Raw genomic sequence first — 14,074 nt, 5'->3', positions numbered from 1 at the left:
GTGAAATTGTAAATATAAACCCTACTCTTTTTATCCATCGGAGAAGCTTTTGGAATTAGTCATATCACTTGTAAATGGTATGTATCTAGTTTAATCTATTAATCTGTAATTAGCCATACTCCACGAGAAGCCAGAGGCATCTCTTTGTGTTCATCGAAATTCTGCACACCATTATAAGGACCCTTCACCAAAGCCACTTTTCAAAAGTGGCAATCCCCTTCTTATTAAGCTTATTGATCTACTTTATAAATGATTGTGCACTGAATCTCATTCCATTCTTTTCTATCTAATCATAAAAGAGAATCACCTGCAATAGCGCCTGTATCCATTCCCACTACTTTATCTCTGTCATTCCCAAAGGGCCTATCCTTGGCCTCTTCCTGTCTCTCATCTACATGCTGCCTCTTGGTGACATCATCACAAAACACAGCATCAATTTTTACATGTTTGCTGTTGACACCCATCTCTACCTCACCATGATCTCTCTCGATTCCTCTATTGCCTTTAAATCAGAAGATTGCTTATCCAGCATGTGGTATTAGGTGAGCAGAAATTTCCCCCAATTAAATATCAGGAAGACTGAAACCATTGTGTGTTAGCCCTGCTCACAAATTCGGTTTACTAGCCATTGACTCCAGCTCTCTCCTGACAATAATTTGAGGCTGACCCAAGTTGTTCGCAAACTTGGTATCATAATTGACCCTGATGAACCTCTGACCATATGTCTGCACTATCACTAAGACTGCTTATTTCCATCTCAGCCCGTATCTCATCTCATCTGCTGCTACTACTTTCATCCATATCTTAGTTACCTCTAGACTTGACTATTCCAACACACTCCTCGCCAATGTCACTCTCTGTAAACTTGCAACTATCTAAAACTCTGTTGTTCTTCTCCTTAGTCACACCAAGTTCCATTCAATTATTACCGCTGTGCTTGTGGACCTACATTGGTTCCAGTAAGCAATACCTTGATTTTGAAATTCACATCCTTGTTTTCAAATCCCGACAAACATATTGTTGGCACTGCTGATCTTTAACCTTCTCTGTCCCCATCACCTTCCAAGATATCCAGATTCCTATTCTGACCTCTTATGTATCCCTGATTTTAACTTCACTATTGGTGGCTGCGCCTTCAGTTGCTTGCCTATATTTATGGAATTTCCTCCCGAAACTTCTCTGCCCACCCACTTCTCTTTCAAGTTAATTTATTAGTGTCACAAGTAGGCTTACATCAACACTGCAATGAAATTACTGTGAAAATCCCCTTTTCACCACACCCCAGTGCCTGTTCGGGTACACTGAAGGCAAAGTTATCATGGCCAATGCACCTAACAAGACTGGCGCTGTGAGGCAGCAGTGCCTTTTACCATGCTTCTTAAACCAACCTTTGATCAGTTTTTGCTCATCTGACCTAATATCTCCTGAAATGGCTCAGTGTCAAATTTTGCTTTATAATCCTTCTGTGAGGACTGTTTTTTATGAATTGAGTTTTCTAACAAAGCAAAGAATAAAATTCAAAAACTAAAAATATCTTGTATTTTATACAGTTTTTAAAATTTGAAAATATTCACTAGTTCAGATGACGATGACTCATATCTCTCTGGTTTAGGTTACCGGAAGCAATGGTTAAAAACATCATGTGGCAGATGCTTCAAGCTATTAACTTTTGTCACAAACTTAATGTAAGTTATTGTTATACTGCTCATTCTGACAAAAAATGGTTTTCTGTAGTATGCTGGATTTGACAATGCAATTCTTGGAAAGGAAATATCAAAAATATTAAAATATTCAACTTAGCAGTTTTAACCTGTTAAGTTTTAACTTTTGACAAAAGAGAACTGTGAAATCTGTGTAAGGTTACCACAACAAATGCTGCGTGTGGCATAACTTGTTTTATATAATGCAATTGTGTCTAATTTTAAAATAACATTAATATTCAAGAGGAATTTATTCTAGATAATAACTGTGATAAACTGTGTTTTTACACCCTTAAGTTAAAATTTTATGTGGAAAAATTCAGCAGATTTTACTTTTTAATTTAATACTCCTCTTCCAGTGTATTCACAGAGATGTCAAGCCAGAAAATATTCTAATTACTAAACAAGGTGTCATCAAACTCTGTGACTTTGGATTTGCTAGGATACTAAGTATGCCATTTTTTACTTGAATGTTATAGATTAATAGGATATTTTACATTGACAAAATATTATACATATATAAAAATGTTGAGGGTTTATTCCTTTCTTTAATCCTTTCCTTTAATTTTCTGTCCCTTATTATCCTTTCTTACTTGAAGTTGGCACTTGTTCTGGGGTAAGGCCCCAACTTGTCCATTTTCATGTGAGATTGAAAAGTGAATGCAGCATTGCAGCCTAGCATAATCAAGTCCTCACTCAATGTCTAAACATACAAACTCTAAGCAAATGGCATTGGAAAGCAAATTTGCAAAGAATGTCTGCAGAGATGCAATGATTTTTGTCGAGGTACATCCCAGGCAGCTCCATGATGCAGGACTCTGCTCTATAGACTATTCATGATGTGGAGATGCCGGCATTGGACTGGGGTAAACACAGTAAGAAGTTTAACAACACCAGGTTAAAGTCCAACAGGTTTATTTGGTAGCAAAAGCCACACAAGCTCCAAAAGCTTGTGTGGCTTTTGCTACCAAATAAACCTGTTGGACTTTAACCTGGTGTTGTTAAACTTCTTACTATAGACTATTTCCAGGGAAGCATATCAACTTTGGTTGGAGGACCATTAACTTGGTGAAAGATGCTCTTTGATCTTCCAGAAACTAGCTGGTCTTCTTTGGTCAAATGTTGCAGACTGTAACATTCAAGGTGCAGGACTATGTGCTGCGGAATGCACTAAAGCTTGGGCCAGTTGCCAAAAGGCTGGAACTCTACCAGCTCGCCCGCCACAGAATCGGGATGGGCGAGGGCCTGACAACGGAAATCTTCATTGACCTCGGACGGGAATTTCCGCTCTCGCTCGAGCAAGGCTGTAAAATCCCACCCAAAGCCTTTCAGTCATAGTACACTAATGGTCTAGAATAAGTGTAAAATCCCTTGGGCTTTATGCTTGACATGGCATTATTGGTCAGGGAAAATGTTACAGCTGTACTCAGGCAGGATAGATTAGGGAGCTTGCCTTCAGAGGCCCTATGGGTGGACCTGAGAAACAGGAAGGGTATGACCACATTAATGGGGTTGTATTATAGACCACCCAATAGTCAGCGAGAATTGGAGGAGCAAATCAGCAGAGAGATAGCTGACAACTGCAAGAAACACAAAGTTGTAATAGTAGGGGATTTTAATTTTCCACATATAGATTGGGACTCACATACTGTTAAAGGTTTAGATGGGGTACAGTTTGTAAAATGTGTTCAAGAAAATTTTCTACATCAGTATATAGAGGTGCCAACTAGAGAGGATGTGATATTGGATCTCCTATTGGGAAATGAGTTAGGGCAGGTGATCAATGTGAGTGTGAGGGAACACTTTGTATCCAGTGATCATAATGCCATTAGTTTCAACCTGATCATGGATAAGGATAGACTTGGTCCTCGGGTTGAAGTTCTGAACTGGAAAAAGGCCAAATTTGATGAAATGAGAAGGGATCTGGGAAGTGTGGATTGGCACAGGCTGTTCTCTGGTGAGGATGTAAATGGAAAGTAGGAGGCCTTCAAAGGAGAAATTTTGAGAGTGCAGAGTTTGTATGTTCCTGTCAGGATTAAAGGCAAAGTAAATAGGAATAAGGAATCTTGGTTCTCGAGGGAGCTTGTAACACTGATGAAGAGGAAGAGAGAGTTGTATGAAATGTACAGGCAGCAAGGAACAGATCAGATGCTCGAGGAGTATAAAAAGTGCAAGAAGCTACTTAAGAGGGAAATTAGGAGGGCTAAAAGAAGACATGAGGTTGCTTTGGCAGACAGAGTGAAGGAAAATCCAAAGAGCTTCTATAGGTATGTTAGGAGCAAAAGGATAGTGAGGGATAAAATTGGTCCTCTTGAAGACCAGAGTGGTAGACTGTGTATGGAACCAAAAGAGATGGGGGAGATACTAAATAGTTTTTTTGCATCCGTATTTACTGAGGAAACGGGCATGGAGTCTACGGAAATAGGGCAAACAGGTAGGGAGGTCATGGAACCTTTACAGATTAAAGGGGAGGTGCTTGCTGTCTTGAGGCAAATCAGAGTGGATAAATCCCCAGGACCGGACAGGGTATTCCCACGGACCTTGAGGGAAGCTAGTGTTGAACTTGCAGGGGCCCTGGCAGACATATTTAAAATGTCAGTATTCACAGGGAAGGTGCCGGATGATTGGAGGGTGGCTCATGTTGTTCCATTGTTTAAAAAAGGTTCCAAAAGAAATCCGGGAAATTATAGGCCAGTAAGTTTGACGTCAGTGGTGGGCAAGTTATTGGAAGGTGTGATAAGGAATAGGATCTACAAATATTTGGATAGACAGGGACTTATTAGGGAGGGTCAACATGGCTTTGTGCGTGGTAGGTCATGTTTGACCAATCTATTAGAGTTTTTCGAGGAGGTTACCAGGAAAGTGGATGAAGGGAAGGCGGTGGATGTTGTCTGCCTGGATTTCAGCAAGGCCTTTGACAAGGTCCCTCATGGGAGGTTAGTTAGGAAGGTTCAGTCGCTGGGTATACATGGGGAGGTAGTAAATTGGATTAGACACTGGCTCAATGGAAGAAGCCAGAGAGTGGTTGTGGAGGATTGCTTCTCTGAGTGGAGGCCTGTGACTAGTGGTGTGCCGTACGGATCGGTGTTGGGTCCATTGTTGTTTGTCATCTATATCAATGATCTGGGTGATAATGTGGTAAATTGCTTCAGCAAATTTGCTGATGATACAAAGATTGGAAGTGTAGTGGACAGTGAGGAAGGTTTTCAAAGCTTGCAGAGGGATTGGACCAACTAGAAAAATGGGCTGAAAAATGGCAAATGGAATTTAATGCAGACAAGTGTGAGATATTGCACATTGGAAGGACAAACCAAAGTAGAACGTACAGGGTAAATGGTAGGACTCTGAAGAGTGCTGTTGAACAGAGGGATCTGGGAATACAGGTACAGAATTCCCTAAAAGTGACGTCACAGGTGGATAAGGTCGTAAAGAGTGCCTTTGGTACATTGGCCTTTATAAATCGGCGTATCGAGTATAAAAGTTGGAGTGTTATGGTAAGGTTATATAAGGCATTGGTGAGGCCGAATTTAGAGTATTGTGTACAGTTTTGGTCACCTAGTTACAGGAAGGATGTAAATAAGGTTGAAAGAGTGCACAGAAGGTTCACAAGGATGTTGCCAGGACTTGAGAAGCTGAGTTACAGAAAGAGATTGAATAGGTTGGGACTTTATTCCCTGGAGCGTAGAAGAATGAGGGGAGATTTGATAGAGGTGTATAAGATTTTGATGGGTATAGATAGAGTGAATGCAAGCAGGCTTTTTCCGCTGAGGCTAGGGGAGAAAAAAACCAGAGGGCATGGGTTAAGGGTGAAAGGAGAAAAGTTTAAAGGGAATATTAGGGGGGGCTTCTTCATGCAGAGAGTGGTGGGAGTGTGGAATGAGCTGCCGGATAAAGTGGTAAATGCGGGGTCACTTTTAACATTTAAGAAAAACTTGGACGGGTTCATGGATGAGAGGGGTGTGAAGGGATATGGTCCAAGTGCAGGCAAGTGGGACTAGGCAAAGAATGGTTCGGCACAGACAAGAAGGGCCAAAAGGCCTGTTTCTGAGCTGTAATTTTCTATGGTTCTATGGAGTAAACATAGTGAATATCAAGAAATTGTATTGAGGCATCACAAAGTGGAACATGCTGTACAAAGGAAAGTTGAACTCTATTGCGCTTTCTGTAGTTTTCAATTTGAAATGTTTTGCCCTCAGGCTGTATGCCTGCATGGAATGTAGATTGTAGATATTAAGAGTACTACAATTGTATTCAGCACTGCAAAAGTGGAACATGCTGTACAGAGACAGGTTGAATTTTATTGCATTTTCTGTAATTTTCAAGTGAAATGTTTTTTAAAGTATATTTTTTGAAAAAACAGTAATCAAATAAAATCTATCTAACTGTTGGAGACACCTAGGGCTGATTCTCCCAGCCCACTGCACTGCTTTGGCAGCGCAACAGGCCGGGAGACATCAGCGGAGGCCGTTTGGAGGGCTTCCTGCTGGGCGTCACGGCCTCCGCGCATTTCCCGCTCCAAGACGTTGAGAGTAATCAACTCCATGCCGGAAATCAGCATGGAGCTAATTTCAATATTGAAATTAACATTAGCATCTGATTAGCAGGCCCGGAGTTAGTGTCTCTCCGATAGACCCGAGCAATTGGGCTGGCCAGTAATTGGGAGGCCGGCGATGTGGGGCCACTGCACATGCGCCGATCTCCGCTCTGACAAATCGGCGCATATGCAGTGGCCTGATCAGCACTATGCTGCCGACCATTCCAGCGGGAATAGGCCCCTTCCCCTGATTTTCAGAGGGAATCCTGCTGATGCACTTTGTCTTGCACAGTGTCGGAGATTCAATCTGAAAATCATGCTAAAAAAATCGGCAGTGGCACGGTGGCACAGTGGTTAGTACTGCTGCCTCACAGCGCCAGGGACCTGGATTCAATTCCAGCCTTGGGTCACTGTCTGTGTGGCGTTTGCACATTCTCCCCGTGTCTGTGTGGATTTCCTCTGGGTGCTCTGGTTTCCTCCCACACTCCAAAGATGTGCTGGTTAGGTTGATTGGCCACGCTAAATTGACCCTAGTGTCAGGGGGATTAGCAGGGTAAATATGTGGGGTTACGGGAATAGGGCCTGGGTAGGATTGTGGTTTGTGTAGACTCGATGGGCTGAATGGCCTCCTTCTGCACTGTAGGGATTCTATGACGAGTTACTCCCATTTTCATGCGAATTGGGGCTTAGAACTTTTTTGGGAGAATCCTGGTATCCTGGTCCTAGTATCCAGCTTTTGAATGGCACTGGCCAAGGGGCCAAGTCAGTTATGCGCATTCTCAATTACACAGAAAACTAAAAAGAGAAAAGGAGAAGTCAGAGAAAAGTGGAGATAACACAACCTTTAAAAACCTACCTAAACATTAGATCCAAAAGCAAAGATGCAATGGCAAGATACCTACTGTTATTTTTGTGAACTTATAAATTAATTACTGCCACAGGAATAGCCTTTGAATTGTAATATTTTCATCTTGTAGTCCATAGAACCATAGAATCCCTACAGTGCAGTAGGAAGCCATTCGGCCCATCAAGTCTGCACCGACTCTCCGAAAGATTATCTTGCCCAGGCCCACAAACCCCTGCCCTATCCTTGTAACCCTGTGCATTCACAATGGCTAATCCACCCAACTCACACAATCTTGGACACTAAGGGCAACTTAGCATGGCCAATCTGCAAAACCTGCATTTGGACTGTGGGAGGGAACTGGGGAGAACATACAAATTCCACATAGACAGTGACCCGAGGCCAGAATTGAACCCAGGTCTCTGGCGCTGTGAGACAGCAATGCCATGATGCCGTAAATCAAATTATTTAAAATATGTTTGTATATTAATTAGTTTTTGGTTTACTTGTTTTTATTACAAAAAAAATTATTTTCATGATTTCATGAACATACCAGCAGGAGAAAGTGAATTTTCAGATCACAAGTGAAGACATATATGGTCTGAAGATACTTTATTTAGTGTGAAATTATATCAATTTTATTTTCCCCCAACAGCAAGTCCGGGAGATGATTACACAGACTACGTAGCAACCCGATGGTACCGAGCACCTGAGCTGCTTGTGGGAGATACACAGTATGGGGCAGCAGTAGATATCTGGGCTGTAGGTACTGTCTTTGCAGAACTGGTCTCCGGACAGGCCTTATGGCCTGGGAAATCAGATGTGGACCAAATCTACTTGATAATAAGGACTCTGGGTAAACTAGTTTATCATCTTGTAAATCATTCACTTTCTTTAACATATCTCTGACACATAGGAAATATTTATTGTGTAATTTTGATTTTTTCTTTTAGGTAAACTTATTCCAAGACACGAGCATGTATTCAGGACTAACCAATTTTTCCTGGGTGTTACTATACCTGAGCCAGACCCTGAGGACATGGTAAATTGTGCAGTACAGGAGATAATGTAACAACTCTTACATCTTTTTGACAATACACATGAACTTGTTTGTGAGTCACACGATACCAGAACAAATATTGGGGGTATTCGTGGGCCTTGTTCACTCTTGGTGGGAATCCTGATCGCCTGCTGAATGAGGCATCAGACTTAAAACAGGATTCCTGATGGGCGTGAATGCAGTTGGGATTCACTCAGCTCATCCCGCTGGCCCCAATCGAGTTCCGGCCCGCTTCCACCCAGACCAGGTGAAAACCCAATAATTATGTAAAACACCTCATTGTAAGCTCATTAGCAAGCTGGACGGGCCATTCAGCAGCCTCCTGCTATTCATCCACATCCCCAGTGGCAGTTGAACCAAGCGGGCTTTGGTGTTGGTCATGACCAATGTGGACCTGGTGTGTTGGATCACAAGGAGGGGTCAAGGAGGTAGGTCCAGTCCCCTTCTTTCACTGCCAGGCTGTGGAGGAGGGTTCTTTAAAGGTCCTGGGAGTTGGGTGGGCTTGGGCTGGGGGCAAGGGTTGACCTTGACACTCACCCCCGGGATGGGGGTCTCATAAAAGGACTGCCCCTTCTAACCCTGGGAAAGGTGTTATTTAGTTTCAGGATGGTGAATTCAGACACCATCCAAGGATAAAATACTCACTATTTTCTCTGTCCTCTAAAAGCTTTGAAGTTCCATGGTCCCTTTAGTCTCCATGCCCCTTGGACAGCTGGAAGGCTTCCTAATCACTGCAACACTCCATCCAGCAGAAGGGATTTCCCTTTCTTTCCACAGGAAGCTGTAAGTGTGAGAAGATCCCTTTCAACTCCTCTAACTGAAAGAAGTTACTCACTTTCCCCCCTAAGTAGGGGGGGAGTTCCCTTCTCCAGAGCTGTGCACTCAGCCCCATTGTTTTAACACAGCATTTATTCAAAGTCTCTGAGCTTTCATAGAAAACTAAGAGCCTTTGAAATGGCTTCCAATCCTTGAGAACCTTTGTTTCCATTCAATATCAGTCCAGTCCGTTTAACTCTCATTTGATTGACAGCTTAATGGTTTTTACTCACTATGCAGTCAGCTGTGTTTACCTATCCCTTGATGCTTGAATGCATCTCAAGCACTCCCCCCCCCCCCATTGTTCCTAATCACAATGTTTACACAAAAGAGGAACTAAAAAGTACTTAGCTGCCATTCAAAGGTCACTCTCATGTTATTTCAGTGCTGGGGGTGGGGGGGAGGTGGGGAGATGGTGTTCCCCTATTTCAGCGGGGGGTGGTCACCATTTCCATTTGTTAAGGGAGAGTGGAGCTGTCTGTGAACATGGAGATCAGGACACCCTTTCCGCTCTCTGAAAAGCTGGGCTGGCAGGTGAGATTCCCGAGATGTGTGAATTTGTATTTTTGATTTTTCAGGTTGGCGAATCTCACCTGACAGGCGCTGCCAGCACCAATGGAAAACACTCCGGTTTCCCCACTGACCTGAGTATTTAGTGCCAATTTGGGAGAATTGCACCCATTATCATTTTAGAGGCTAAGGAAGTATTTTAGCTATAAATACTCCTCACCTTGATGTGGCGAAAATGTTGCAACTACCAAGTAAAGGTCAGGTGTGATACTAACTTCCCCCCCAAAATGAGATCTGTTTTTCAATCTCTCAAACAATTGCACAAAATGTAGGAAATGCTTGAGAGATGAGTCAGTGTTTCTCTCCCTCTTTCTCTGGGTTTTGCTTCTCACTGAAATGGAATGCCTCAATGCTGAATAATGCCTCCAGCAGGGGAGAATTTGAGTGGAAGAGAGAGGCAAGAGTTGGAAAAATCAGTTATGATATGAATATCTCCTGCAGTTACTTTAATATTCTCAGTTTATTTCCCTACCCATCTGGTAGTAATTAATTTAAGAGATCAAGTTCCATGGGCACAGTGTTCTTTATATTCAAGTGACTATCCTTCCCATTTGAGCTTGGACAGTCAGGCCTGGATTTTCATATCTCAGTCTGTTTCGGAATGGAGGTGCGAGGATTTAAAATGGTGAATGGGACCCAATTCTGGGATTTCCACTGCATTCCCATTGTGCAAATTAGTATGGTCATGGAATAAGGCTGTGCAAAGTGAGCCTGTGCTCAGCAATGCCTTCTTCACTATGGGTGGACATTTCAGCCCCCTGTGCTATTTTCATGGAACCGGGCCCAGTCTGGTAGGAGATGCCATTTATGGTACTTCAGAAGAGTCATGGACCACAGGGAATGTTCCAAGTGGAGAACTAAAAAAGAAAACAGTCACAATAACTGATTATAGGGCTCTGTCCTGCAAAGTAACTTGATCATTTCATTGACCATCATTGTGTAATTATTGACATACATTTACAGTACTCTTTCCAATGGAGAAAGTACCATAATGCATTCAAAACTGCCAAGAACTGTGCTGGGAAACTCTCCTGTCATGACTGAGATCTAAGAGTCCAGTGATTTTTAGCTTTGAAAGAAAATGGCCCTGACGTTGAACATTAAAAGAAATTAAGCACCTGCTACACTCTATTGATTGACAGGCAATTAGCTTTGAAGTAGAAATAGGACAGCGACTACAAGCTTTAAAAAACATCAAACGTCATCTGGTATTTCAGTTTCAATGGACCTCCCTGTTGAAATTTTCCAAGTTCTGTTTTAGTAGCTTGGGTGATTATGAATGCTGGGCTGAGTTTGAGAAGGTCCAGAACCATTTATCTCAGCAGGAGGCTGTGTTCACATTTTGATAGACATAGTATTGTTACAGCATTGTGTTTGCACTGGCCCTTGAATCAGCAATTTACTTAGGGGGGAATTTTACCATTTTGAGTCTAAGTGCCGGATCTGGGCGTCAAATAGGTCTGCGCCTGGAATCATTCCAGTGCGCCCATACGTGTTTTGCCGGCTCTGGCCCGACCCGCGCTGTGGCCAGGGCTTAGCGCTGGCGGACCGATCGGAGCTCTGAACTGTGCATGCGCAGTTCGAAAAAAATCTGACAGCACGCCTGGGCGCGAAAAAAAAAGCAGAAAGCGGAGAGTGCAGCTCTCTGATGGTCATCCTCTGGTCGGGGGGGGAGGGGAGGGGGTGTGACCGATCATCCCGAGGGGGGAGTGGAGAGGGGGTGTGACATCTCATCCCCGGGGGGTGGGGTGGGTGGGAGGGGAGGGGGTGTGACGTATCATCCCCTGGGCGGGGTGGGAGGGGAGGGGGTGTGACGTCTCATCCTCTGATAAGGGGGGTTCCGCTGCCTGTCTGCGGCCGATCCCTCCTGGCACCATCACTGGTACACTACCAGCCACAGCCACCTCTCCCACCTGCAGGGAAGAGTAATTTGTGGCTGGTAATGTACCAGTGATGGTGCCAGGAGGGATCGGCCGCATACAGGCAGCGGAACCCCCCGACCAGAGGATTAGACGTCACACCCCCTCTCCTCCCCCCCCAGGGGATGATCGGTCACACCCCCTCTCCTCCCCCCCCCCCCCCCCCCCCAGAGGATGATCGGTCACACCCCCTCCACTTCCACCCCCCCTCCCCCCCCCAGAGGATGATTGGTCACATCCCCCCACCCCCAGGGGATGAGACATCACACCCACTCCCCTCCCACCCCCCCCTTCCAGGGAATGAGATGTCACACCCCCTCTCCTTCCCCCCACCCCCCCAGGGGATGATCAGTCACACCTCTCCCCTCCCAACCACCCCCCCCCCCCCCCGCCCCCCAGGGGATGAGAGCCATTGCAGTCTCTGACCCCGCTCTTCGGAGGCTGCAGCGGCGACTTCAGACTTTTATTTTGCAGGTCGGCAACAGCGTGGACGCGGATCGGGCCAGAAGACAGTAAAGTGGGATTTGGCGGTATAGTTGGGTGCGCGGTTCATTAAGTCGATTTAAATGCATGCAAATGCATTTAAATCGTCGGGCCGCCCGATTCGGGCGTGCGCCGGACCCGCGCCCGAATCGGGTGTCGGTAAAGCCGCGATCTGCTCGCAATCGGGTGCAGATCGCGGTATAGGCCTGACACCCAACTTTACAGCGATTTCGCGCCCGAAAACAGGCGCAAAGTTTTGGTAAAATCAGGCCCTTCGTGTCATTCTCATGCCTTTTCCCTGTGATCCTGTACATTTTTCTTTTCTGATAAAAGTCTAATTTTTTTCCTGATTTAACCTTCTTGCTTCCTCCACAAAAATCTGGCATCAATTCTTGAGGTTTGCCATCACAATCTAGGCTGAGATTAGCTAACTCAGCACAGATAAGGGATTAAACCTGGGACCCTCCTGTTCAGTATGGTTTAATACTGTGCATGCAGCACATTGAGCAATTAACCCATTAGGGTGCTTGATAAAAGATGAATAATTTTGAAATGATCCAGTGACTTCCTTTCTTTAATTTATTCTCCCTTTCTGTCCTGAAGACAGTGATACTGCCAGTTTAATTAGCACAGAAAGCCCTCCGGTATTTTGCACATATTTTTCCATGTGTCAAGAAATAAAGTCATAGAAAGCGTTTTTTATGATTTCAAAGCATTTCAAACTGTTTTACATCCAATTAAGTCCTTTTGAAGTATTGTCACTGTTGTAATATAGGAAGTGATGTGGAGTGCTGTTCTGTCTGGAGACAATACACATCTCTGTAACCTGTGTTTAAACTGCTCCCTCCACCCACATTGTCTGTACCTTTAAGACCTGGCTGGTTGTAGGGATTCGCATTCTAATTAGTATTCTGTTACTTGATTTCTGTGTCTGTGCACTGTTTGAGAGCACATTTCCACTCCATCTGACGAAGGAGCAGCGCTCCGAAAGCTTATGGTATTTGCTACTAAATAAACCTGTTGGACTTTAACCTGGTGTTGTGAGACTTCTTACTGTAATATAGGAAGCACAGCAGCCAAATCACAAACAGTAAGTTCCCACAACAAAAATATGATGACTAGAAAATGTGTCCTTGCAATGTTAATTACAGGATAAATATCATCAAGGATAATAGACATAATTATCTTGCTGTTCTTCAAAATAGTGCCATTAGATATTTTCATCCACCACGGCGGGAAAACAGGTTTTAGCTTAATATCTCATCCAAAAGACAGCACCTCAGACTGTCTTTGGTGCTGCATTAGAGTGTCAGCCTAGGCTTTTCTACCAAGAGTGGGGTTTTGACTCACAACTTTCTTACTTAGAAGCAAGAGTTCTCTCAATTGAGCTATTGCTGACACCTATCTGGAGGTCTAAGCATGAGTGTCGGTCGGCATGTTGTTTGATTATGGGAACTTTAGAACAAAGCCAAATCTGAGAACCATTGCAATTCCCATTTGCTGAATTGTGGTCAACAAAAGAAATTAATTTTCCCCATGGTAGCCCAGGTCTGGTGAGGCCATTTGTTGAGCTCCAGCTGCAATCATCCAACTCGAAACTGACAGATAATCAAACCAGGAACTTCTGGACCATATATCTAAACTAGCTTTACCCTTATGTGGTTACAAAAAATGGAAACTGGAGAAATAAATTTAACTAGTGTAATGGGAATGTGATAAATTTCATCTTCTTGATTTGCAGACGTGCAGTCAGAGAGTGAGCTACATCCATCTGAGTTTTAAAAATACAATAAAAAATTGGATTTTGGCTGCTTGACTGCTTTTTTAAAGTGTGCTGTCTTTATTGGGAGTTAGCTGTATAGACCTGGGAGGTTGGCATCACTAAGCTGTTACAATCGGTTTCAAATGTTTCATTGCAGCCTGAATCAGCACTCTAGAGACAGGAAGGGTGAAAAATTGGAACTTTAATTGAGGTATCATACCTAAGTGCTTTAATCCAGAATTTGACATTGGGGTTATGGAAATTGCAACAGGCTTTTAGCACCTATGTTCTTCTGTAATCGTTAATAGATATTTTTCATAGCACCATTTATAAAAGAGCTTACTGTTTTCCTTACTATTCAGTAATTCTTATAAAAGTTTTCTGTT

General features: G+C 43.6%; 1 protein-coding gene across 1 annotated transcript in view; it reads left to right on the top strand.

Moving 5' to 3' along the window:
• Nucleotides 1–14,074, top strand: part of LOC144504595 (cyclin-dependent kinase-like 4) — a 54,348-nt gene that overhangs the window by 29,821 nt on the left and 10,453 nt on the right. The window contains exons 3-6 of the mRNA XM_078230187.1: nucleotides 1,613–1,685; nucleotides 2,060–2,150; nucleotides 7,734–7,934; nucleotides 8,032–8,120. Of these exons, the coding sequence (XP_078086313.1) occupies nucleotides 1,613–1,685; nucleotides 2,060–2,150; nucleotides 7,734–7,934; nucleotides 8,032–8,120 (454 nt within the window). The remainder of the gene's footprint in view (nucleotides 1–1,612; nucleotides 1,686–2,059; nucleotides 2,151–7,733; nucleotides 7,935–8,031; nucleotides 8,121–14,074) is intronic.

Source organism: Mustelus asterias, chromosome 15, assembly GCF_964213995.1.
Source record: "Mustelus asterias chromosome 15, sMusAst1.hap1.1, whole genome shotgun sequence".
Classification (NCBI taxonomy): Eukaryota; Metazoa; Chordata; class Chondrichthyes; order Carcharhiniformes; family Triakidae; genus Mustelus; species Mustelus asterias.
Note: the sequence above shows the minus strand (reverse complement) of the source record. Positions and strands in the feature narration are given on the sequence as shown.